This window comes from Eretmochelys imbricata, chromosome 15 (genome assembly GCF_965152235.1).
Source record: "Eretmochelys imbricata isolate rEreImb1 chromosome 15, rEreImb1.hap1, whole genome shotgun sequence".
NCBI classification, from domain to species: Eukaryota; Metazoa; Chordata; order Testudines; family Cheloniidae; genus Eretmochelys; species Eretmochelys imbricata.
The window spans coordinates 15,987,399-16,012,934 of record NC_135586.1 but is presented as its reverse complement, the minus strand read 5'-3'; the positions used below and the strand labels follow the sequence as shown (position 1 = coordinate 16,012,934).

Genomic DNA, 25,536 nt, shown 5'->3' with positions numbered 1-25,536 from the left:
GATATCTAAATTTATTTAAATTATGTATAAAATATAAATAAATTTAATCATGAGGCTTTTGTAAAAGAGAATATAATGTATGTTACCAGATTAATCTTTATTGTAGGCCACTTTTTCTCCCTCCATCTCCCTGCTACAAAGAGAGCCTGTTCCAGGAGCAACTCTTACCCCTAAGCTTGAGCAGGAGTGGCAGAAATGTGACTTTCTGTAAAATCCTTATGTTCTCTATTAATATGATGATGTATTTTCAGATCCCTGGAATGGGTAAATTGTCTTATTCTCTTCACCTGTAGTGTCCTGGCATGCTTATAGCTTTCTGTAAGTAAACGTTGTAGCCTGTGAGTAGCTAGAGGAATGCATGAAAACAGGCAATCTGCATTTTCTGTTGGCAGTTGAAAGTTGTGCCTTTGCCTGGGCTTTTTTTGTTTTGTTTTTCATTTATGCCTCACTTCCCTCTATGATGTCAATTTAGAGATCAGAAATTACCCCTGGATTTTTCTGGGGCATGTTATACTTATTTTTTGTTCTGGAACAGTTTGTTTATATACAAAAGTGAAGGAGCATACCAGGATGGTTAAGAAATGCGCCCAGATTTCCTATTCCTAGAAATCAAAAGCTACATTCTCTTATGCTAGAGCTCAAAGAAAAGAAACAATATCTAGCTTTTCAACATCAAATGACTTGGTGAGGCTGCATCCTAGTTGCTGTTGTGGAACTGAAAAATAATGAGAAATGATTTGACGGGGGGAAGGAAGGGAGAAGCAAACAGGCGAGCCAGTGGGTCGTCATTAGGGTGCAAACTCATGCAGGCTGATTTCATAAATGTCTTTTGGTTTTACTGCCAGCAATAAAACTAAAGATTTATTCACCAATGGAGGCATACAATTTCAGGGATGAATGAAAGGCATAATTGTATCATTTAATGAGAGATGAAGCCACAGCTCTGCTGTATTAACCATTGACTTAGTAGAGATGGAATCTTGAGAACTTTCTAATTGAAAGTAACAATTTGAGTAATTTTGTTACTTTTTTTGAATAATTATACTATTCACATTCATGTCAGTGTATTAGTCACTAACCTAGTATTCTGCAATATTTTTTTTGAATGTTTGACTGTTGTATTTTTATTAAGGTATTTTAGATTTTGTCTCCTCAAGCAACCTTTACCACTTCACAACTCTCTTTATTTTCTGTAAGATATAATTTCCTGGAATAATTAGATATCCTGATGTGATGTTGTGACCTCTTTGCTCGAAAGATGAGCTTACAAGGGCCAAGCCTTAGGGGGGAAATGATGATTATGAGGAAAGATTAAGGATTATTGAATGATACTGCCTCTCCAGTAGGCATCCCCATGTCTTAACCACTTTAACTAAAGGTCAAACAAAATTGTACAGGAAGCCACATGGCCACACAGTTTAAAGATCCACATCTAGTAGGTCATTAATTTTTTTGCTGGTTCTTTGAGTGGGTCACTTAATAGAGTTTTCAGTGTGATACTTATTTGTTGCTTATTTAACATCGTCTTGTAAATGAGGATTGCACCATACGAAACATTGCCTAAGAAACTGTCCCTGCCCCCAAAAGCTTACAGTCTAATAGAGCATACTTGGTCTGAGGATATTTAGGTTTTGAAATGCTCCACAAAAGTTGATTAAAGCTCACAGCCTTTGTGTGTGTGAGGCGTGTTTTTATTGGTAGAGAAAGAGCTGAAGGGATTTGCCTCCGGTCTTACAGCAAGTGGCAGAAATAAGGCTAGCCCTCCTGGCTCCTGGTCCCCTTTTCTATCCACTAGTGTGACTATCCTTCTCTTGGATCAGCTTCTTGACCCTAGCAAGATGTGCTGGCAAAAACATGTGCAAGGTGACTTTTCGGATCAAATCCCAAAGGAAGACTGCAATCCTGCAATTCACTGCATCTTCTGCCAGAGTGCAGCAAATTACAGGCTTCTGACCTAACACATCTGTGAAGTCAGTGGGAGTTTAGACGGAGTAAGGACCTCAGATTCAGCTCCTAATGTCCCTCAGAGTGAGATTTGCTCCCTACTAGTATTAAGTGGCTTAAAAATGAGTGTAGTGCTTCAAGGTTTTTTGTTTAGCTATACAGTTTACAGAGATATCACTAAACTGATTTACTGACATACCCCTGAGAAATAACTTTATAATTCATTTTTAAAATATTAGTATGGAAATTAGAGTTAATTGTTTTAAACATTAATGTCATTTTAATCATTTACCACCTTTCCATGCTTAGGAAGCTGTTTGAAATATAGTGTCTGTGTGAAAGTGGTGACTCTCCCGCTCCCCTCCCCCCAACCATTCGTTTAATACCTTGGCTACCTTTGAACCCAGAGTATTCCATGATAAAAGATCTCTGTTCTTTCAGTTCTCTTATCTTTTATTTCATGTACTATTACTATCCTCAGTACTTCTACTGAACTACCTTCACAGCTCAGTTGGTAATACTCTTAGGTCACGAGTTCAAGTCCTACTGGAAGATTTGATATTAAGAGATTTTGGACATATTAGACATATTTTTAGACATATTCTTCTTCAAATGAGGCATTACATGGAGGGTGTCTCCTCCAATGTTTGGTGGTAGTTGTCCTGGTGGAAATAAAAGATCAGACGGCACTTTCCAAAAATGGGCAGGGACACTAATAATACTCTCTAGAAGTGGCCTCCTGCTCCCAGTCATGGATTTGCTGAACAACCGCAATCCTATTGTATGCTCTCAATAGACAGCTTCTGATATCTTTCAGAGTAGCAGCCATGTTAGTCTGTATTCGCAAAAAGAAAAGGAGTACTTGTGGCACCTTAGAGACTACCCAATTTATTTGAGCGTAAGCTTTCGTGAGCTACAGCTCACTTCATCGGATGCATTCAGTGGAAAAAACATCAGTCAGTCTGATATCTGACGCTGTATGTATGGTAGAGCAAATAGCTCCTGTTTCTTGGTCCGCATAATCACTGTGCTGCTATGATCAGACTCCCTGCTGTTTTAAAAGAAGTCTGTGTTATCTTGGGTATGAAAAGTGTTGTATGAAAGTGAATTTTTTCTAAGACTGTGGAAAAAATGTGTTGCGTGATCAATAGGATCCATGTGGATCTGAAGGCCCTGCTCATATTAGCTCACGTTAAATGAACCTCACTGCAAATGAATAGCACGTACTGCACCACATGGGAATTCAGTTATCTTTCCTGTTTAAAATGTTAAATTTCTCATTTAAAAATGAAGGACATTTTTATTGTATTGTATTTCTTTGCAATGTTATCCTCCTTGGGCCAAATTTTTTTTAAAGGTATTTAGTTGCCTAAAGAAGTAAATAGGTGCCTACGTATTTTTAAAAATTCCAGTGGGCACGTATTTGTATCTATAGGTGTCTAGAGAACTTCAATAATCTGGTCCTTTGGTGCTGGACTTTTTATTTGGCTAATACTCTGGAAGGCTAATCTCAGTTTAGAATCAGAATCTCAGAGTTTGCAAGCTGTGACCAGTTATCGGAACCCAGTCCATTCATGAGCAACACTATGCTAGTAACTGGTTCTGTACTTACTAATTAACACAACACTAAATGTCAGTCATATAACAAATATAATCAGGAATTTTTACTCTTTCAGATATTGCTATTTTAATAGCTATTTTCTATGTATAATTTACCTGAAATTTTGTCTGTATCATGTTTAGTTCAGTCTTTTCCAGCCCACCATTTAACACACGCTTGCTATTACCTGCTGTTTCATTTCCATTGGGAAGATTTATACTTTTTTTTATTTTTATTTTCAGGATCCAACCAATTTGGACAAATTTAATGTCTCCGACTTCTTCCATGTTAAAAACAACTTAAAGGTGACAGACCCAGGTAAGGATGAACTAAAGCTTGGCTGAAGAAACTCTAATCCTAATATACAAACCCGGAGAATAGCTTGTGGAATGTCGAGTGATTTTTTAAAAGAAAACACTGGATGGTGGGATTATGAAATGTTATGCAATGGTGCCTAGAGGCCCCAGCTGAGATTGGGACCAATAGTTCTAGACATTGTATAAACACACAGTAAGAGACAGTCTCCACCGTGCTTAACATTATATAGATCAGAGGACCCCAAACTGTGGGGCATACTCCCCTGGGGGTGTGTGGCTGAGGCCCTGGCCAGCCCCAGTGGGGAGGGAGCGCCACCCAGCTCCACTCCTGACCCCGGCTACTGGCCCCACACCCGAGGCCCCAGCCTCAGTCCCCGGCTCTGCTCCCACCCCCAGCTTCAACCTCCTTACCCCTGTTGTCCACCCCCTCCACTCCCCAGCCAAATTCAGCTCTAAATATTTGTCAGCAAAAATTAGGCATGCTAGGGCAGAACCCAGGTATGACTTATATCACTTCAAAAAAAAAATGCTTCTGTACTGTGACACCATGTATCTTGGGCATTATGAGCCATAGATCTGTTTCATTCACTGAGGGGACAAAGGGCAGATTTTTTTGCATTATGTATCCAAAAATAGTGTCTGTCTTTTTAGTATTCCGTACAAGTGGTTTAAATTGATTTATAAGAGTTTAGGTAGCTTCCAGTTGTTCTGAAGAGTCTTTCAATGGGAAAGGATATAAAGTCAAGCCCTTTTCTAGTGCATGGCCAGTAAAGTATTTGTCTCACCATACTTGGATGTCACTTTTTTCACATTGTGTTTTATTGCTGACTCATTCATCATAATCACTTCTACAAAAGCAAAAATGTGTGTCAGTTTCCATGAAAAAGATTTCTTCTTCTATAGAGAAACAAGGTGGGTGAGGTAATATCTTTTATTGGAGCAACTTCTGTTGGCTAGAGAGATATGTGTGGCCTTGTTAAGTTGAAGGGGAACAAAATGATTTTGAGATCCAGAGCTTGCTTTTTAACTGAAACTGTGGTTTAATACTATCTTACAGATGAAGAAAAAGCAAAATTGGATCCATCTTACTATCTGAAAAATACAAATTTAGAGACCCGAGAGACTTTACTGGAGCTGTATAAAGAATTCAAAGGAGATGATATTCTAGCAGCTACAATGAAGGCCCCGGAAAAGAGAAAAGTGGATAAGCTGAATGCAGTAAGTTGATTTATAGGTCGACACTGATTACATTTCCGAAGAATGGTAAAAGGCATTTTTCAGTATAGTAGCCATATCGCCACCTGAGCAGACAGGGCTGTTTTCTGGTGCATGGGAACTTACCATACATCAGAGGCAATGAGTGGTGTAGCTAAATTATACTGCAATTCTTTAGAAATGCAGTGATGTGTGTATGTCAATGGATTTCTTTTTGTAAAATATTTGTAAATGAGCCTAAAATATTTTTTAAATCAGGTGCGATAAGAGGTAGAGCTCTTTAAATTTAGGATGTGATTACCATGGTGTGAGTTAGGTGATAAAGATTTTTCCTTCCAGCTTGTAATTTCTTGCTTTGAATTAATTTATCATTGGCAGAAGGAACACAGCTTAAGGGCAATGCAAGTGAATCGTTCCTGATGTGGGCATATATATAAATCACCAGAAGCAGCTTCAACAGTTCTTCTTCACAGTATTTTTAATGGATTATTGTAAAAGGTGCTCTTATCAGGGGCATATTACTGTGTGTTCATGGTTGTCAAGAAATAATCCATCTGCATATTGAATCCAGGATTGCTGAGTGTTACCCTCTCCCTAAAACAGTTCTCTGGGACATGTCACTGTGCTTAGATTACCCTTGTATGAACATCAGTTAGTAGGAGTGTGCCACGTGATTTAAAAACAAAACAGAGGCAATTTAGACTCTTTATGAGCCTAGATATATGAGAAGCTGCAAGGCTTAGATTTGTCTTGGCTTGTTTGTTCCTATTCAGGCAATTATACAATTTTAAAAAACAAAATGTATTTGGGGAAAAAGATGAAATCATATGGACGGTGAACTGTCCACATGTCACAGGACCAGATTGTCAGCTGGTATAATTGGCAAAGCTCCCTTGGCTTCTGTGGGAGGCAGTATAGCCTAAGGGGCAGAGCACACAGGAAACCTGGATTCTATACCCAGCACTGCCACTGATTTCACTAGGTGATCTTGGGCATGTTGCTTCATTTCCCTGCCTCTGTTTTTCCCTTTGTAAAATGAGGATATTATTGTTTACCTCAATAAAATGCTTTGAGATCTACAGATGTGTGTATAAATATTTAAACAAGCTATATATTATTACTTATTTGGTCTTGAGTTAAAAACACAAATACATCTTAAGATCCATGAGTGGAGTTCCATTTTTTTTCAGAAAAGAAAACTCTGAACAGGGCTATAGATGTTAGGGGTCACGTGACAATGTCCGCTCAAGTGTCACTCTGAGTGTTCCCAAAGCCCCTCCATATGTTTAGTAAGCTTTAATTTCACTTACCCAGGATGTTTTACAGAAGTCTTGCCAGCAATGCTCCCTTCATATCTCCAGCTGTGAATATAAAAATATCTTGTGATAAGAAAACCCTTGCCTGATGATGTGGAAGCAATAAGCCCCTTGAGCTCAGTGTCTGGACAGCCTTAAGTAGAAATTCATCAGAGCAAATGTTATAGGTGACAGATGGAGAAATACCACCGCGTAGTGCTCCTCTTTCCGCTCCAGTTCTTATAAAGAGAAAGTCTGCTTTAAATAGGAAACATAGAAGACATTTGTGTACTTCTAGTAATTAAGTGGTAATATTTTAAGTAAGGAATTACAGAATCTAACCTTTTTTCTTTTTATCATGGCCAATATTACATAACCTAAAAATGAAAAGTCAATATGAAATTTTATCACAGCAGTATCAGACACGCTTAAAACTGCAGCACTTGTGCATCTGCAGAAGAGGAACCAAGAAAGCCGATGTATGTTTTCCAAAGCGTTATTAAACCCTGCTGTCCCTTTTGGGGGGGGAGAATGTAGGCTGTGCCACGTAGTATAGCAACCTGCCAGATCTTATTATTTAGTTTAGCAACTGTTAGTTAAGAAAAGGAAAGCAGTATATGTATTGTTCAACGGGATAGTTTCTTTTTCAAGATCTTTAGAGCCCAGCTTTGTAGTACTGCAAAGACATTGGAAATGCGGCAAATACTTTAGGAAACATTGCTCTGGTAACACTTAAAAAAACACAAATGTATCTAATTACTGTTTATAAGACAGTCTTCACCACAGTCTATCTGAAGGCCTGGTGGGAATGAGAAGCTAAAACCGACAGTTAATTCATTCTAGCAGGGCACTTAGAAAAGTACTGGTATTTAAATCCATTGGAGAGCTTAGGGGTAAAATATTGGCTCCACTGAAGACAACGAAAAAAAACATCCATTTTATCCATGAGGCCAGGAATTTACCCGATGAGTAGATGGACTTCTGATCTCCTTTTAACAATTAATAGAACTGGAGTTGCTTTGACAGTAGCTGACTAATTGCTTCCATTATTCCCTCCAGCTGTATTATTATTATTTCTTATTAATTACTACGACTGCTATTATATAGGTAGCTTGTTATTTCACTGTGTGTGTACGTACATCAAAATTAATTAGATGGATTTGAGGGCAGAGTGCAGGTGCATCTCTTTCCTCCAGTTTTTGTAATGTTAACTCTGCTGAATTTTTAATCTTTTGTACAGGCTCACTATTCTACAGGGACAGTAAGTGCTTCCTTCACATCCACTGCCATGGCCCCAGAAACAACACATGAAGCAGGTACTGTAGATACCGATCATTAACAAAGTGTATTTTAATCAAATATACTGGTGTAAAGTATGTTGTCCTGTATACATACTTTTGAGAGGACTGCAAGAATGCATTGTTAACTAGTCAGTATATGATGTCTTAGAATAGTATTGTACATGCAGCTATAGCCCTGGTTTCTTCCTTGAGTGCTTGCTCATGTCGATTCCATTCTAGATGTGTGCGCGCCCACGCACGCAGTCGTCAGAGATTTTTGCCTTAACGGTATCGATAGGGTCAGCCCTCTTGAGTGCTGCGCTCATGTGCTGATATATCAGGCGCCACTGGCCCTATGCCTTCTCAGCTCCTTCTTACTGCTCATGATGGTTGGTCGGAGCACCTCGTCTTCTGTTCTTAACAGCTGTTGTTATCTCCTTTGTAGATATAGTTTCTAGGTACTTAGTTAGCCATTAGTTTAAATGTTAGTCTTAGTTTAGTAGTTAGAGTCCCAGCTGGGACTTCTCCCTGGAGCAGGGCATGCACCTTTCTCCAGGCTTCAAACCATGCTCGTCATGCAAGAGGCCGATGCCTATTAGTGACCCCCGTGACAGCTGTTTGAAGTGCTTTGGGGAGTCCCATATAAAGGACAAGGGCAGGATCTGCAAGAACTTTCGCCCTAGTAGGAGCAGGATATCCACTTGAGGGCCCTCCTCTTGGAGGCTGTGCTTCGTCCTGCGTCGGAGCCCTCCCATTCGGAATCCACTCCTGGCACATCAGTATCGGTGCAGAGTGCGCTGCCGGTGCCTAAGAAGCGGCATAAGAAGAAGGGCTTCCCCGGCACCAGAGGGGAAGGTGGCTTTGGGCAAAGGACCTGTGTCGGGCCACATGCCTGCCCTGGAGCTTCACGGCAGTACTGCTGTGCTCAGACCCCCTAGCCCAGCCAGGGATCTGCCTCTGACTCCTGGGAGAAGCAGGGCATCCCGGCTCCTCCTAGGGCCTTCATTGCTTGAAGCGGCTTCAGCGGCTAAAGACCCAGTAAGTCAGCTGCCTCTGCGCCAAGTGCTGGACTCGGCTAAGGACCCGCCGTCCAAAGGCAACCCAGTCATGGGACCGCCCCATAGGGAAGTGGAGCATCCTCGGACCGCAGGCATAAGTCCCCATCACCACGGCCGAGGACCCCGTTCCCACAACCTCCGTCTCTGGCCAGAAGACCCAGGTCCCTGATGCTATGCTATGCTATGCTCTCCCCACCGAGGTATGGGACACCGGAATCGAGGCACCGGTCCCTGTACCATTGGTACCGGCAAGCCCCCTGTCAGAGATCGCCATGGTGCAGGTCGCTATCGCCTGGTCGATCTCCCAAGCGTCAAGCCCCCACCAGTACGGGATTGCTCCCCATTGTGGCACTGGTCTCCATCTCCCTGGTACCGCTCGTAGGACAGGCACCGATCCTCACCCTCTTCTCACCAGTCACCAATGAGGGTCAGTCGGCAAACTCAAGCTTCCACTGCTCCAGCCTGGTCACCGGAGGGGCAAGGGTCCAAGTCGGAGCAGGAGTTCAGTCCCTCGCCAAGAAAAGGTGACTCACCACCGACCCACAAGACCGGCATGGCATCTGCGATAGCAGCGTGGCAGCAGGGACAGTGGCCTGCTCAATGGCCATACTGGAATCTTTGGGGCGTGCTGATGATGTTGGTCCCGTACTCCCACCATTCCTTCCTGGCTGCCTGGGACAAACCACCACCAGCACCGGAGTCAGAGCAGGGTGCAGAATCTGATGTGGGGGCAGCACAGCAGGCTCCTACGCCTCAAGAGCAATCCTTAGAGAGGGAAGGGGAACCTGCCTCTCCCCCTGCAGTGCAGTTGTCATCGTTGTCTCCAGAGGAAGCGGTGGCGGGCCCCTCCCAAACTGGCAGTCCCATCCACGACTTTAAGGAGCACCAGGCCCTCCTAAGAGGGTGGCTACTGATTTAAACCTGGAGATTGAGGAGTTGATGGAGGAGTCAGATGACCTTTTTAATGTCATATCCTCCACCATCCCTGCCCAGATCGCGCTGCCTGTCCACTCAGGGGTTCTTATGATTGCAAAATTGCTGTGGCAGACCCCCTCTGCCATTCCGCCCACTTCTAAGAAGGCGGAAAAGTAGTATTTTGTCCCTGTAAAGGGATTTGAATAGCTAAATACACACCCTCCAGCTGGGTCATTGGTTGTGTCCGCTGTTAATGAAAGGGACAGGTGAGTGGCATGCTGAAAAACAAAGACACCAAGAGACTGGACTTATTTGGCAGAAAGATTTATTCAACAGCCATCCTGCAATTTCGGGTGTCTAACCACCAGGTCCTGTTAGTCAGATACAGTTTTAATCTGTGGGACTCCCTTAGTAAATTAAAGGAGGCTCTTCCACAGGACCAAGCCCAGGAGTTCGCCTATTCAGAGGAGAAAGGCAAAGTGATGGCGAAAGGTGCCCTCCAGATGGCCTGGGAGGCTACTGACTCGGCGGCCAGGGTTGTCACCTCTGCGGTGGTAGTGAGGCGCAGCGCTTGGTTACAGTCTTGTGGGTTATCCCAGGAGATGCAGACCACACTACAGGACCTCCCATTTGAAGGAGCAGGGCTCTTCTCCGAGCTCATGGACGCACGGCTGCACGGTTGACCTGTTCATGGCTGACTTCAGACTGTTGGGTGCTTGACATATCTTCGGGCTACAGCCTGCAGTTCTTGGCTGACCCTCCCTCCGACCCCCCTTCCTCATTCCTCTTCAGGGACCCTTCTCACAAGCAACTCCTCACCCAGGAGGTAGACAACCTCAGAATGGGAGTAGTAGAGGAGGTCCCTCAGGAGAAGAGGGTTGAAAGGATTCTACTCAGATGATTTCCTAATCCCAAAAGCGAAATGGGGCCTCAGACCCAACTTGGACCTGCGACGCCTCAACAAGCACCTCAAAAAGTTGAAGTTCTGCATGGTTTCCCTGGCCTCCATCATCTCCTCCCTGGATCCGGGAGACTAGTATGCCGCCCTTGTCTTGAAGGATGCATATTTCCATGTCTCCATTTTCCCTGGACAAAGACAATTCCTCCATTTTGAGTTCCTCCATTTCCAATTCATGGCACTGCCCTTCGGACTCTCGTAACCCCCAAGAGTGTTCACAAAGTGCATAGCACTCAGGAGGGTGCCCCAGCTGACGCCATGGGTACCCTAAGGCAAAAATCTCCGATGACTGTGCACATGGGCACGCACACACCTAGAACGGAATGGACATGAGCAACACATCTTGAACAATAGTTACGAAAAGGTAGGCAGCTGTTTTTTCCAGTGAATTCATTCCAAAATAATGTAGCAATTGTGAATTTAGTTTTAGCTCTGAATGGTAAGTATGTAGATATTGAACTAAAATTAATGAGGTATTTCATATGCCTATGGACCACAAAATGGGATGCACATATATGCAAGTTAGCAATGAAACTTGATCTCCTCTCATGTAAAACGTTTACTGTCTTTTGGCTTAAAAACCTCTTGGTATTGGTTAAAATTATATCTTAAAAAACTGCATGCTGTCTGGCAGCTTTTGACTTACTGCTATTCAAGGTTCTATTTCTTGCCAAAGATGCATTTTAAACAGTAATTCTTTCCTTTCGTCCTCTAGCTTAAACAAAAATGCACTCAATGTTTTAATTTCAGTGTTAAGTGACTTGGCAATTAGTGTTTAAAATGAAAGGTAGAGCTCTTACTCTTGGGATTAAAGATTTCAGACTATCAAGTACACTTAGTTAAAGCCTGAAGCCAGTACTCTAACTGCATATTTACCAAAGTAATTTTCTTTACTTAGCGTGAATTCCTGTATCTTTCCCTAGTTTTATTTTCTATGCTTTGGAGACAGATTTGGGTATCTAGAAATATTGATAGAAATGGAGTTTCTTTGACACAAAAGAAATAAGTCTCTTGAAGTGAGCCTTTGGTTTGACTTTCCAGTAGTGACATGGCTCCATCAGTTCAGGTCTTCATATGTCAACAATTTGTGGTTGGCTGATGACTACCTGCATGGTTTCTAATTTGGCAAGAAGCAATTTGGTTTCAAAATAATACCCATAATTAGTAGATACTACTGGAAAATTACAGTGTGTAATATTCAGGGTTACCTGACGCTTAAAATACAGACCACATTGTTGGCTCTAGACAAGTTGTGGCTTTCTAGAATGAAAATTTTGTGGCGTAGGATGATTAATGTGAGATTGCCATCTGATGATTTGTACATTACCATATGTGAGGGCCCTAAGTCCATGGGGAGGATATCATCTAATAGGGATCTAGTGATTTGTTTGCAGATAGCTTCTAAAGGTTAATGAAGAAATTTCAAAAGTGCTAATTTTTACCTTTGCTTTGAGGCAGCTGCCATTGAGGAGGATGTTGTGCGATACCAGTATGTGAAGAAAAAAGGTTATGTACGACTGCACACTAATAAAGGAGACCTGAACTTGGAGTTGCACTGTGATATGGTACAGTATGCTACCTAGATTCAGTCTTGTAATGTAACTCTAGATTATGAATAGAACAGGGGTTGGAGCTCCGAATAGTGAAACAATGCAAGCAGTATATACTCAGTGATCTTTTTAACTTTTAAAATGTGAAATTCTAAGAGAATCTGAGACTCAAGAGGGTGAGAGCGGAAAGGAAAAGCAGTTCCTGATGGCATGAGCTGTGGAGGAGAAGGCTCTTGCATCGTTCGTGGCCCTTCAGAGTAACACAGGAGTAGAGATAGTCAGGGTCTTCGAAGTCAGCTAATGCAAGTCTGTGGAGAAATTAGAAAATAATTAAAGCAAAATTAAAAATCAAACGGTAGAACGGAGATTCTCAAACTCTTTCATAGCATGGACTGCATCTTAATATAGAAATTATCTTATGGATATCTCCCTTCCTATTTGCAGTTGAACACGCCATCTCGACTTTAAGAAGGGAGGGGAGTCAAGAGACCTTGCTTATATTCTTGACTCTGCTGTTGACTTTGTCTGTGTGCTTTGGGCAAGACACTTAGCCTCTTTGTGCCTCAGCACTACCTGTTTGAAAAATGGTCATAATAATTATTGCCCATTTTTGTAAAGCACTTTGAGATCATCACATTAAAATGCCACATTAGTCCAAAGTATTGTTTCTATTATTAAATGTGATAAGCTGCACTAATGTAACATTGAAGTTGCATGGTTGAAATGATAAAACCAAGATATACAAAAGCGAAGGTTCCAATAGCACTGGTTACTCAGCTGTGTTATACATCCTGTCTTTATAGAGAATAGAGTTTGATAGAAATGGTAAGATATTATGCTATACATTTAATCAGATAACTAGTAAGTATGTGCAAAATGGACTAGGTAACATTGCCGTGCATTTCCAAACTGTGATTTTAATTGTGCAATCTCTGCTTTGTGTGAATAGCTTTTATAAAAGTTCTTCTCCTTTTTAAAAGAAAAAAGGAGAGAGAAGCAAAAGGAAAAATTCTAGAGCTGTTCAGAGTGTGAATTTTATAAGCTAATAGCTGCATATCTTCTCTCCAGCTTCACCAGCTGTGCTTGCAGACTTCTTGCTAAGCAGCTGTTTGGCTTGTAGAGCTTTCAAGTTTCACCAGCAGAGCTCGAGTTCTTAGAGCCAATGAGAAGAGTAAACTTGGGCCAAATTTTGCCAGGCTTTTGTTGAGTAATATCTTACATCACAAATAGTGCCATTGGAATCAATAGGTTTACACTCAATATCGGGCTTGACGACTCCACATGAATGAATTGGCAAAATCTAGCCCGTAGCTAGTTATGAATACATAGTGTATATATGTGTAAGTGTGAACCAGGAACATTAAGGAAATGTCCTGCATTACATGGTCAGTGCATAACTTTCTAATGCTTTAATGTCAGTCTTAAATTAATATTTGTGTATTACGGTAGTCCTTACAGGCCCTAACTGAGAGTTGGCACCTGACTGAGAGCTAGGCATTGTACAAATATATGAGCCCCAGTTATGCAAAGACTTGCACACATGTTTAACTTTATACACTGTGGGAATACCATTAGCTTCAATGGGACTGCTGAGGTGTAGAGTTACACACATTGCAGGACCATGACCATAATATGAGAGAGACTCTACTCCAAAGAGCTTATATAATCTAAACAGACAGGACAGACAAAGCGGGGATGGGAAAGAGAGGCGCAGAGAGGAGAGCATGACTTGCTCAGGGTTACCCAGCATGTGAGTGGCAGAACCAGGGACAGAACCCAGGTCTCCTAGATGAATGCCCTATTCAGTGGGCTGTGCTGCCATCTTCCTTTATACCAAGTGGAAGCACTAATCCTCAATAGAGACAATACAGCTTTGCCAACCCCAGGCATTCAAAACTTTGAGTCAGATTCCAAAATGTCATGTGATTTTATAAAATAACTTCGGGGGTTTATTTACCTTCTGGGTGTCCAAGTCTCTACAGTTCACGTTTTCAGGCTTTTTTTTAACCTACAGCCAAGAGGGTAGAAATTCACTGTTTTAAAAAAATGAAAGCTGAGACAACCCTATATTTATCTGATTCCAGGACCCAGGGTTATCAGAATCACAAATATAGCAAGACTTGTAGTAAAATTGGCAGAGTGTGACATCACTGAATATTTTCTGTACCAAGTTGCAAAAAGTAGCTTTCTCCCCAACCCCACTCCCTCCTCAGCTCTGTTTTTTAAAACAAACACAAACAATATTGTCTCGCTCTTCCAGAACTCAACTGAAGGGATTACACTCAAAGTTTTTAAAAAATTTTTGATTTGTAGGCAGACACCAAACTTGGAAAATTTCAGCCCAAATGGTACTTTGGAAAGTTCTAAGCATGTGAATTAGGAGATTATAATGGGAAATATTTTTCGGGCTTACTCTAGACGTTGCTTCTGGTGACCACTATAACTGTAGAATAGTGATATTTAGCCAGTGACTCAGAAGCTTCAAGCAGCTATTGTGGAGTCCAAAAATATGACCAGAGCTTCCATTTCATTGCCTAGCAGGCAGTGTGCAGGGCTGGAGACGTGGAAAATGAGAATGCAACAAATACACCAAGCTCCGTTTATCCTCCTTTCTGCCAAACAGTAGTGGTGATGAGTGAGAGATGCATCACCATGATGTGGGAAGCATCACAGCAGCATGTCACGCCATGATTAATCTATAGGTCTGTCACCCTGTTCAATGACAAAGGTGGCTTTCTTGCTCTTAAACATTGAATAGCACTATGTAGTGATGAAAAGCAGATGATGGCCATACAGCACTGTTTAGGGGCAGCAACAGAGTGAGCAGACTGTGTGTTGAATCGTTTATTTTGTCAGGTGTTACGAAACTGATTCCTATCTAATGCATGCTGAGCGAAGCCATTCCCATGTTGATCAATATGGTTCCTTAGAGCACTTGAGCAACCATTATGTCTCAGTCCTCAATAGTCTGTGTCTAGTTCCCTTTATAGCATTCCCAATATGGTGCCTAACATGTTTCTTTATTTTTCCATACATGTCCTTATGTATGTCCCTTTCAAGTCAGTGTTTTCTTATATGCATATTGCAAATGTGTACTGTTACGCACAGCCAAGCCTGATCAAACACTGGCCTATGACCATCTGTTTCTTTTATTTCTTTGCGTTGATTAAATATGTGCAGATTAAGCAACCTTTTGGCAGCAGAGAGACACTATGTAAAGCTATGCATGTATTAGTAAAATAGTAGTGAGCTAAATAGGAGACTAATTGCTGCTCTGAGAACATAAAATATGTATATATTACACACTAAAATACAAGGTAAAAACTATTTATGATTGCGAAGTCAAGCATTCAGAAGTTGGGAAATACCAAAATGAAGGTTTCCTGTGCTGCCTTAATTCATATGCATCATGACAGTCTTTAATTCTTCTTTGAGTGCTCGTCCCTGTACATATTCCACATGTGGGGTACTCATGCACACCAGGCACCCGAGTCCAGAAATTCTTTAAAACAGTGTCTATTGGCCACACCTTGCACAGTAGCTTTCCTTGTGCTTCCAACTCAGGGTATAAGGGGTGGTACGGGTTGACGCCTCTCCCGTTCCTTCTTGTCGCTGCTTGGCCTGAGTTGGAATCGTGTCCACCTTCACTCCGTTGTATAACCTGCAAAAGAAAATATTTGTAAATTGTTATATATCTTAGCTTAGTAGTTAAAACTTATAGTTACCATAGAGTATTTCTTTCCCCACAGTTGGGGAGCCCCTCGCTGGCTCTGGGGCTATGTCTAGAGTCCTGGGATTCATGGATTGCATCTCCTACACTTGCTTCTTCTCTAGCTGTGATGAACATCAGCAGTGCCTGTACTGTTTGGGTGAGGTGCACATCTCTGCAAAGTGCAATATCTGTTGCTCCTTCCCACCCAGAACTTGAGAAGCCTGTGAGCTTAGCACAGAGGCTCAAAGTTGCTATAAAATACGTATTTGTTATCTCTCTGTAGGTAATACTGCAACACTGAAATTTCATTTTAAAATAATCCAGTGGGCTAAAGTTGAAGATTTTGAGGTAAAGGCCTCTTGCTGAAACAGCACATCTGCTGTTCTCTTATCTCCGAGATCATAAGATTAGCTGGTGTTGGGGTTCTTCTGACACACATGAAGTTTTTTAATTAGTTATTTTTGTGTCTTAAAACAATACAGTAATGCACATATACCAAAATGGTGTGCAAGTTGCTAATCAGTAAGATTGATGGTGATGAGATTCTGCCTGGCAGCATAAAGCTAACCAAGAAATGTTTTGTATTGATCCAAGTGAGGGAAATCAATATTGCATTGTGATTGAAATAATCACTTATGCTGTGATGGGCTTCAGAAACAGAGCGTGCAATAAGATTGGAATCCAAAATTTCCTGTGTGCATCTGAGATCGCTTGTCAAGATCTCTGTAAAACTTTACGTGGGTTCCAGAATGGCAAAGATGTTGTTTGACATATAACTTACTGAACTGAAGAAAAGCAGTAAAAAATATTTCTGGAGATAAGCTGACCTTTCTGTTGATTTTAAATGCCTTAAATGAGCAGAGATGCAATACTGTTCTCTTTACAGCATAAGGGCATTCCTGTTGCTTATTCTGTCACTATTTTCCTCCCTGTCTTTTTCATTCAGATACAGCATGTTCCACTTTGTGGAGACACACTTAATCAGATGGTCACTTTTATTGGGACATGTGCCAGGGAGCTGAATTAGTCTAGGGATACTGTATTTCCAATAAATGCTGCTTAACTGGAACATTAATTCTACTTAGTGGAGATGCATTCGGCTACTGCACAGGATTTGCTAGTGTTTAACCAGGTGTTAAATTCTTAGCTTTAGTCTTACAATGTAAAAAATTGCTAACCAAAGATAATATGAAGAAATAAAGATGAAATGCAGTGGATTTCAGTATTCTTCTTCTATTTTTGTTTAGTATAGGGTTTTTTTCTTATAGAATCATAGAATCATATATCAGGGTTAGAAGGGACCTCAGAGGTCATCTAGTCCAACCCCCTGCTCAAAGCAGAACCAATCCCCAATTTTTGCCCCAACTTGTGGTTGCTTCTTTAGTCAAGACAATAGACCAACAACCAGGGTGTCTCATTTAAAATGGATTCTATTGTATTGGTAATTATATCAATGCATGCATAATTACTAGATTGTGGAATAGTCTCCCAAGGGAAGTAGCAGAAGCCTCATCCCTGGAAATGTTTCAAATTAAATTGGAAGAAGAACTAGAAAAGCAGCAATGGATTGAGCCTGGGACTGAAAGCCAGGAGACCCTGAGTGCTTGGTTCTGACATTGACTTGCTGCATGACTTTGGCAAAGTCACTTGGATCCAGATTTTTAAACAGTGATGTACTTTTTATCACTTCAGTTTGCAGATGCGCATAAATGTGTGTATAATTTTGAGCCTCAAATCATTTACAGGCACAGTTTAGGCCACTTATATATTTTGGGATGCGGCCGTCCAAATAATCTAAACTACGAGGTCAAAAAGGGGGTCCTGTTTGAGAACGGGCTGAAAATCAGGCCTTTGGTTTCTGGATCTTCATCTTTAAAAAGGGATAAAAGTACCTGCCTCCCCCCTTAAAGGTGTATGATGTTCAAGTATTTTTTATTGGGGATAGGGAAGTGTAAAGCACTTATATGCAAATTGCCATTAGTGCAAAGCCCAAACCAAAGGGACAGACTAGTTATCTACAGTAAAATTCCTTCCATCTCTAATTGCTCTGTTTCTGGGCAATTTCTCATATAAGCAAAGAATATGGAATGTGATTTAGTAGAAAAACACACAGTATTGGTCATTTAATAGTCATTCCTAGCTGTAGCCATTTTTGCAGGTTCATACTTTTTTTCAGTTTAGTTTTCTATTGTTAGGGAGGTTTGGAGATAACATAGAATAAAAGAGGGAGAGACTAATTTCATATCTCTCTCTTTCACCATGTAAATGGATTTTAGGCTCTTGCTGGAGCCTAGCAGCTCTGCTTAATGATGACATCTTGACTATCTGAAGAGGAGCCATTATTCTGCAAACACTGATCTTTAGCTCTTTTGGTACCATCTGACCCATCAAATATGCCTGAGTGCTTGGCTCTGATACTGACTTGTGGTGTGACCGTGACCAAGTCACTTGGGTCCAGATTTTTAAACAGTGATGTACCTTTTGTCACTTCAGTTTGCAGATGCACATGAATGTGTGTATAATTTTGAGCTTCAAATTATTTGTAATTTAGCTCTTTTTCTTGTAAATCTTCTATCCACTAGAGATGGACCATTTCGAAGATCAGATGCTCAGACACTTCTCATCCATTTCCAGTAGAAAAGAAGAGATTTGTTTTAAAATTTCTTTGACCTTGTTGCATGATCATGCTCTCCAATTCCTCTGGAATCTAATTTTTATTCTAGCTGATTTCAGTAACCATGATACCCATTTTCTGTGTCTCAGCTTCATCACTTTGCGCTCTCTGGTAAATGTCTTGTTGATGTCAGAGTATCCTGCCTAGCTTGTAATATTGTTGCAATGGCTAAATAGAATGCTGCCCAAGGGGGCTATAAATGACTTATTTCTCATTTCTATACCTGTGTTGTTGTTAACCGATAAAACAACTTAGGGTAAAAGCAACTACAGCTTGCAGTTTTTAAGCTTTAAACAAAAAAAAAAATCCTGTCAGCCCTCAGGTATAAAAGCAATTAGAGGAAACATTTCCTAGTAGGCTGTGTTGATTTCAGAAGTGGAATGTTCCCTCCAGAGTGCTATGTTGGCCGATAAATCAACCTGCCCTTCTTCGTGATGAGGGAATCTCGTAACTTTCCATAGTTCTTTGATAAACTGTATTTCCCAAATGGTTTCTTCCTCCTTTTGAAGTAAGTTGGATGCTAATGTGTAAAATGCTTTGAACTTTGTGAATATAGTATCCATGATTGGGGTTGGAGGAGGAGAATGATCTTCTCAACAAATATTATTGGCAAACTGTTCATTTAGCTGCTGTAACTTGTTCTATGCGTCACAATAGGATTGCTGTTGCATGTTGTTTGTGCTGCTTTGTTTTGCTCCTCCTAAATCTGGGACTGACAGGAATAGTGGAGGGGCCCTTCCCATCTCTGGGGGCCATAGCTGTCCCCCGTATGGGCTGATCTCCCATTACTTCAAAGGGATTGTCCTTCCCTCCCTTTTTTAAAGGGAGGTATTTAATTCTACGCTGGGGCAGAGAGATGCACTCAGGCCAATCCTTTTTTCCTCATGTACGCATCCTGGTGGGATGGTCTATTTGAGCTCTGGATGTCTGTTTCGGGTCTCCTGGTATGCTTTGGTTTTCAGTGGTCACCTGTTGGAATTGCAAAAGAACTTTCCCATCCTGCAGATATGCATGTTCAGTCAGGATTTTTTGCGTTCCCCAGAGCACCTGACAAGCTTCTGTTGGGTTGATCACTGTTTATATTTGTGTATGTTCTATGCTTTAGTTTTGTGGGGCAGGTGTGCTAAGATAGAAGGGGTCACTCAGTGATCCCCAGTCCGGAGAACAGGGCTGAGACCTGCAATGGTGAGCATGACAAAACTGTTCCCCTTCAATGTTGTGTTCTGCTGGAGGCATCCCTTGCTTGGGTCTTGAGTCCTCTGATGAGGACACGTTGATTTGGAGTTATTGGCTATTACCAGAGCCTTATGGCTTCAATTGGAAGTGAATGCTAAGGTAGCTTCCCCTTCTAAGGTGGAGTCTGTATGGCCAGTGATTGGACTGCAGTATCGCCAAGAAACTGCCTGAAGAGCTGTTATGCTCTAAATCTTTTCACTTACTGATGCTTGCTCAAATAGTTGAAGAAAGTTGTGGTTGACATTTAAACCATACCAAATGTGTGCTGTGTCTGATTTGCTGTCTCTGTCAGTATCAGTAACATTTTACAGAGCACACAGCACAGTGGAGTAGTATCTTAGAGCTACTCAAGCTCCTAATGATCACATGACTTGTGCATTTGTTTCTTTAACACAGCAAATAAAAGTTAGAACAGAAGGAAACACTGACTGTAGTAGGAACAAATTCTCTGCTTCTGGAGAGCTAGTGAGTAAAACTGACAAATTTTAGGTTAGCGAATTAGATGCCCTGTTTACCTTAGATTGTGTTTATCTAAACTAATCAATCGCTGTTTTACTCTCGAGTGACAGACAAAACTGGGCTATGAATTGTTCTACAGATGCCTGCTGTAAACTGTGCTTGCTACTTAATCATTTTAGATCATATTCCTTAATGGTAGCACTTCGAAGAAATGTTTTTGAAAAGTGAAATTTAGCTGTCAACTGAAATTCTGATTTATTTTTTAAAAAAATGCTTTTAGCAAGTGCTAAATAGCAATTTAAAATAACAGGTTTTTTGTGTGATGAGAGAATGTTAGTTCTTCTGCTGTTGTTTTTAAAGAGCTACTGTAGCTGTAAGTAGCCAAATTAGGTAACTGCTTGATACAGTTTCGTTATCTAAGATGCTTTCTGTTTGTTTGAATCTCCATGTATCACTGTGAGCCTGGTGAAATGCTCTACTTTAGGATGCCCTGTCTGATGTTTTCCCCTTGTATATGTCATCTCACCTCATTGGAACGTCACTGTTCTCATCATTTTAGTCAGTATGTTGACCTCAAGGCATCTGCCCACTGTGTGTGATTGGATTGATAAGATTTTGGTGAGACCACCATGTAATTTACCTGAACCGTAAGCCCTGCCTCATTCCTATTTAAAAAACAAACATGGAGCTGTCATTCTTCTCTGTCACCATAGCCAATCTGTTTATCACAGCACTGAATAGGATGAGAAGGCTTGCAGGCTGTGGTGAATAGATGTATTTAAAAACCCACCTATCCTGTAGGACATCCCATGATGAGTTCCACTGAGTAACGCTGAGTTCCTGTCAGAGACAGTACTCCCTGCAGCAGAGAGAGAGCATTAAGATTCAAGGGCTATGCAGAGGAGCAGCTACAGTAAACATGTCTGATCTTCAGAGAGTAGTGGGGACAGTGAGAGGGAGAGCCCAGTTTAGACATTTCCAGTCACCCCATTATGTTTCTTGTAAAGAAGTGATGCAGGAGAATAACCTTGGTGAAATACTTCATGGGCAGAAATGCCTTAACTAAATAAAACCTCCAAAAGCAAAACAAAATCTGCCTTGTATTAAAAAATAAATAAATAAATAAAACCTGAAAAATTGCAAGCTTAGTTTGAAGTCTGAAAAATTTATTTCACCAGTTCATGCTTCTTAGTAGAGGGATTCTGGCATTGGAATGATAAGATGAAAGCTGCAATGTAAAGAATAGAATTTAATTCACAGAACCAACTTCTCATTATTTCAAATTATTACTGCCTGGACACAAATCATTAATGAGCATGTTTTGTGGCTGTGCAGTTCAATGCAGCCGCTACAGGACAGCCACAGCTTTAGGAAGACAAAAACAAATAACTGGAGTGGCGGAATTAGCCGTAAAAGAAATTTTACAGTTGTGTGAATGACGGCTTGTGACTGCTTAGTGTGGAATTTCTTTTTAAGATGCATGCAGATCCTGAAGGGATGGAACGTTTTGAAATTATTTGCTCTTCACATAGTAAAGCCTTTTTGCTTGCAGTCATAGCAACAACTTAGAAGCCCCAGTTCTTTTCCCTTCTGCTGTATCTTGGCAACAGGGGCACAGCATATTTCTAATCTATTTCTAATTGGCTACTTAACTGTCCAATAAGAATGACTTTTTAAAAGATAGCAGCCCATTTTTGCTGATGAGAAAGGAAAGCTGCAAACTGAGAGAGTAACTTGGCTTGGTTAGTCTTATCCCTCAAGTCTCTGGGTCCAATAAGACAGATGGGTTTTGCCTGGTTTACATCTATGCTTTTGCCAATGAGAAAAGTAAAATATGATCAGTCAGTATTTATAAGGTATTATGTTATTTAACTTGCTCTTTTAGTAGGACTTCAGATTTTAAAAAATGTGTTTTTCCTTTTTCTTTTTTTCTAGCATTTTCCCCTTGCTTGTAATGTCACTGTCCATCTTTTGTCAGTGTTACATTTTTGCATGCTCTTTCTTAGGAACAACCAGTTTTTCTCATGCTGAAATCCCGCCAGGCCCTGTAGGTGGGTGGTGCAGTGACAGCAGTCAGTATGTGCCACGACAGCATCTAGTTTGCAGACACTTAGGTAAGCTGAGACTAAACATCTTTTGAAAGAAATGAAATCTCCATTTCCACATCAGATGCACCTGTTCCCTGCCAGCTAGCAAGGGAAGCAATCAGATCAGTTTCTAGGGCAGTCAGCCTTCAAATCCTTTGGGATGGGAATCTTGATAAGAGATCAATGCTTGTTTTGGGAGGGAATTTTCAACCCACGGGCAAATGCAGGCATCTCACAAAATATACGGAGAGAGAGGTTAGTCTCTAGGGATAAGACTCATTTTACTGTAAGCAGGGAGGTTGCTAAAGATGCTGGTCAGAGTTTGGAAAAGAAGAGTATACCCTTCCCAAGGGTCAGGGAGAGCATGCAGATGGGCCACATGTTGACTCATTTTTGTGGTCCAAACACAATCTGAGTTGTTAGGCCTGGGAAATCCAGAGCAGGGGTGGGAAGAGCAGGGCTTGGGGGAAGGGGTCGAATGGGGGCAGGGTGGGGGATGGGGCTGGCTGCTGGAGCCAGCGCTGCACACGCAGAATGCAGCTGCCTAGGGCACTACGAAATGTGGTGCCGCAAATTACGTGGTGTTCTACGCAGCTGCATATTCTGTGCATGCCTAAGGACAGCCCTGGCTGGAGCTGTTGTTGCTGTTTAAAGTCTGATCCCGTTTCATCACAGGTGGGGCTTGCGATTCAGCTGGAATCAGCAGAGGTGGCAATGTCTTTTGGTCCCTCTCTCTGTCCTGGTCTGGTTAGGAAAGGATCAAGATGATGAAGGCCTTGTGTGGCAGCCCTGATGGTAAAGCTTGCTCCACTAGCCAATTTGCCCCCATCCCCAAAGACACTTTAAGGGTACCAAGACGGAGTGATGGGGGCAATAGATCATCCGCTCGTTATTTTTGCCCACCAGTTAAGCCTAGTGTCTGACACATCAATTTGTTGACACGTCAACCACTGAGTTCTGGTTCTATATTTTTCTTATTTACCAAACATGATCTTAACACAGTCCTTGAGTTATATCAGTAAGACTTTTTGTTTGGACTAATTCAGGCTTTCCATCTCCCTTTTGTATCTTTTCCCATCAGTGTTTGTTGTTATAAAACAGTTATTAGTGACACTTTATGAACTTTCACTCACTTCTTACAATTAAATTCACAACTCGGGTACGTTTGTGGCCCAATTATCACCACAGGCTTCAAGCTGTGATTATCAGTAGTTTTTGAAAAAACAAGTTAAGCATTAGGGTCCGCCACATGATTGAAACTAGTGTCTGCTAATGAAAACCTTTTATTGGTTCCTGTACAAAAAAGCCCACCATAAATGGTAACAGTAGTGTTGCTAAGATACTGTTTACCTGCGGAAGTGTATGTCTGTTGTATGATGCATGAGGTGCCATGGGAACCAGTTTGGTAGCAATTATTTAAAGAAAACCCTGCAGTAAATGGTTCTTATATAGCTGCACACACACACCTAGTTTCTGAGAACAGATATAATAACTGGAAATCCATTCAGAGAGATGGGTCATCACAGGTCCTGCTGTGAATAAAAAATTCATTAGCAGAAAAAGTATTTTTCACCTATATTTTACAGAGCATGTTTTTCAAAGTAAATACCTAATTTATGTAGCAAGTGTCTTATCAACATTCTGTGCGTTGATTATTGGTTTAAAACAGTTTGGCACTAAATTCCGTATTCCCTGCAGGGCTTCAACTTTCAGCTAATTTCATTTTCTTAAAAATTTAATTACAGGTTGCCTTATGCCCCCCAAGAGAACTAATTAACTGTCTCTCTCCAAAGAGTTTTTTGGTTCTCCTGAGGGAGTACTGCCTTCGGCTAAAAGCTGCCAATTCAATTTCTGATTCAGAAAGGATTTTTTTCTTTTTAAAAGTGCAAAAACCTCTGTGCTTGTTTTGTCCTTACAGGCATTTTTCATGATCCATAGCTTCTCCATTCTTGATTCTAATATAGCACTCTCTAGTATGGTATTTTCTGTTACACACAAATGATTCTTCCTTGGTCAAATTTTACAAGCATATTTTTTTAAACTGTGTATATAACTTCAAAAAAGGCTTTAGATGTACTATAAACACTGAAACATATATATAGACATTCCTGTTTGAAATTATTGGTTATGTATGACATAAGCTGCCCTCAGGATGTTGCACAAATATATGATAAAGTATCATTCTGTCATAAAACAGATATTTTAATCTAATAATAAGCTACACTGCAAGGCTGAGATCAGAGGTAGCATTAGATTGAATTAAGACTAGCTAGTTTGTCTTCCGCTGTAGCTGGCTGCTTCATTTTCTATATGTTGGGTAGACTTAAGAGGAAATACAGTACAGCCTTGATTATCCAGATGTCATGAAGGACAAAGAATGCGTGGCTAATCACGGGAAATTTCAGTGTAATTCATAGACAATGTGGAACATGACCCTGTTTCCAGGTAACAGGGAGTTTTAGACTATTGAGATTTAGATAACTGAGGCTGTACTGTAGCACAGTTTCTCTTTGGGAGAGGGATCGGAGAGATCATTCAACCTTTACACCGTGTGTGTGTGTGTATATATATATATATATATAATTTTATTTGTAGAATGTGCGAGCGTGCCTTATTTTTGTAATAATGTTTTATAAGTTTTATGTTCATGACTGAGGGCAGGTCTACGCTACAGCCTAAGTCGGTATGACTTACTTTGCTCAAGGGTGTGAAAAAGCCCTCTCTCCCGCCAACATAGCTTCCGCTTCTCACCGTGGTGGAGTAATTATGCTGATGGGAGAACGTTTTCCCATAGCATAGCGCATCTTCACCAGAGGCGCTACAAAGACGCAGCTGCACCAATGTAGCACAGTAGTGTAGACTTGCCCTGAGTCTTGCCTCTGTCACTGGTGAGTTCTCAGAGCAACATTACAGATGAGCCATACTTGGTTAAGGCAATGCTAAATGCATCAGTTTTATTCAGAAAGAGGTTCCAACTCTTGAAAGCTTATCTCTGCTAATTTACAGAGTCTTGTGCTCATGCTGGGGGCTTATTATCACATGCAGAGCGCAATAAGAATATTTCTAAAGCCTATTACAGCTCAGCTTATTTAAGACCTGCTTCTATGAAATAGGATTCATAGTATTTCCATAATTTACAACTGAGGGAGGAAAGCATGTCCAAACTAAGAGAGGCTGTTTCTCTACTTATCATGGATTCCATCCTGGCACTGCAGAAAAAAGAAACTATTGATAAA

The 25,536-nt window shown here is 41.0% G+C and overlaps 1 protein-coding gene across 2 annotated transcripts in view; it reads left to right on the top strand.

Annotated features, from left to right (window-relative positions):
• Positions 1 to 25,536, top strand: part of PPIL2 (peptidylprolyl isomerase like 2) — a 112,079-nt gene that overhangs the window by 45,080 nt on the left and 41,463 nt on the right. For both annotated transcript variants that reach the window (XM_077835094.1, XM_077835093.1), the window contains 4 exons: positions 3,787 to 3,862; positions 4,919 to 5,079; positions 7,612 to 7,687; positions 12,041 to 12,147. In XM_077835094.1, the coding sequence (XP_077691220.1) occupies positions 3,787 to 3,862; positions 4,919 to 5,079; positions 7,612 to 7,687; positions 12,041 to 12,147 (420 nt within the window). The remainder of the gene's footprint in view (positions 1 to 3,786; positions 3,863 to 4,918; positions 5,080 to 7,611; positions 7,688 to 12,040; positions 12,148 to 25,536) is intronic.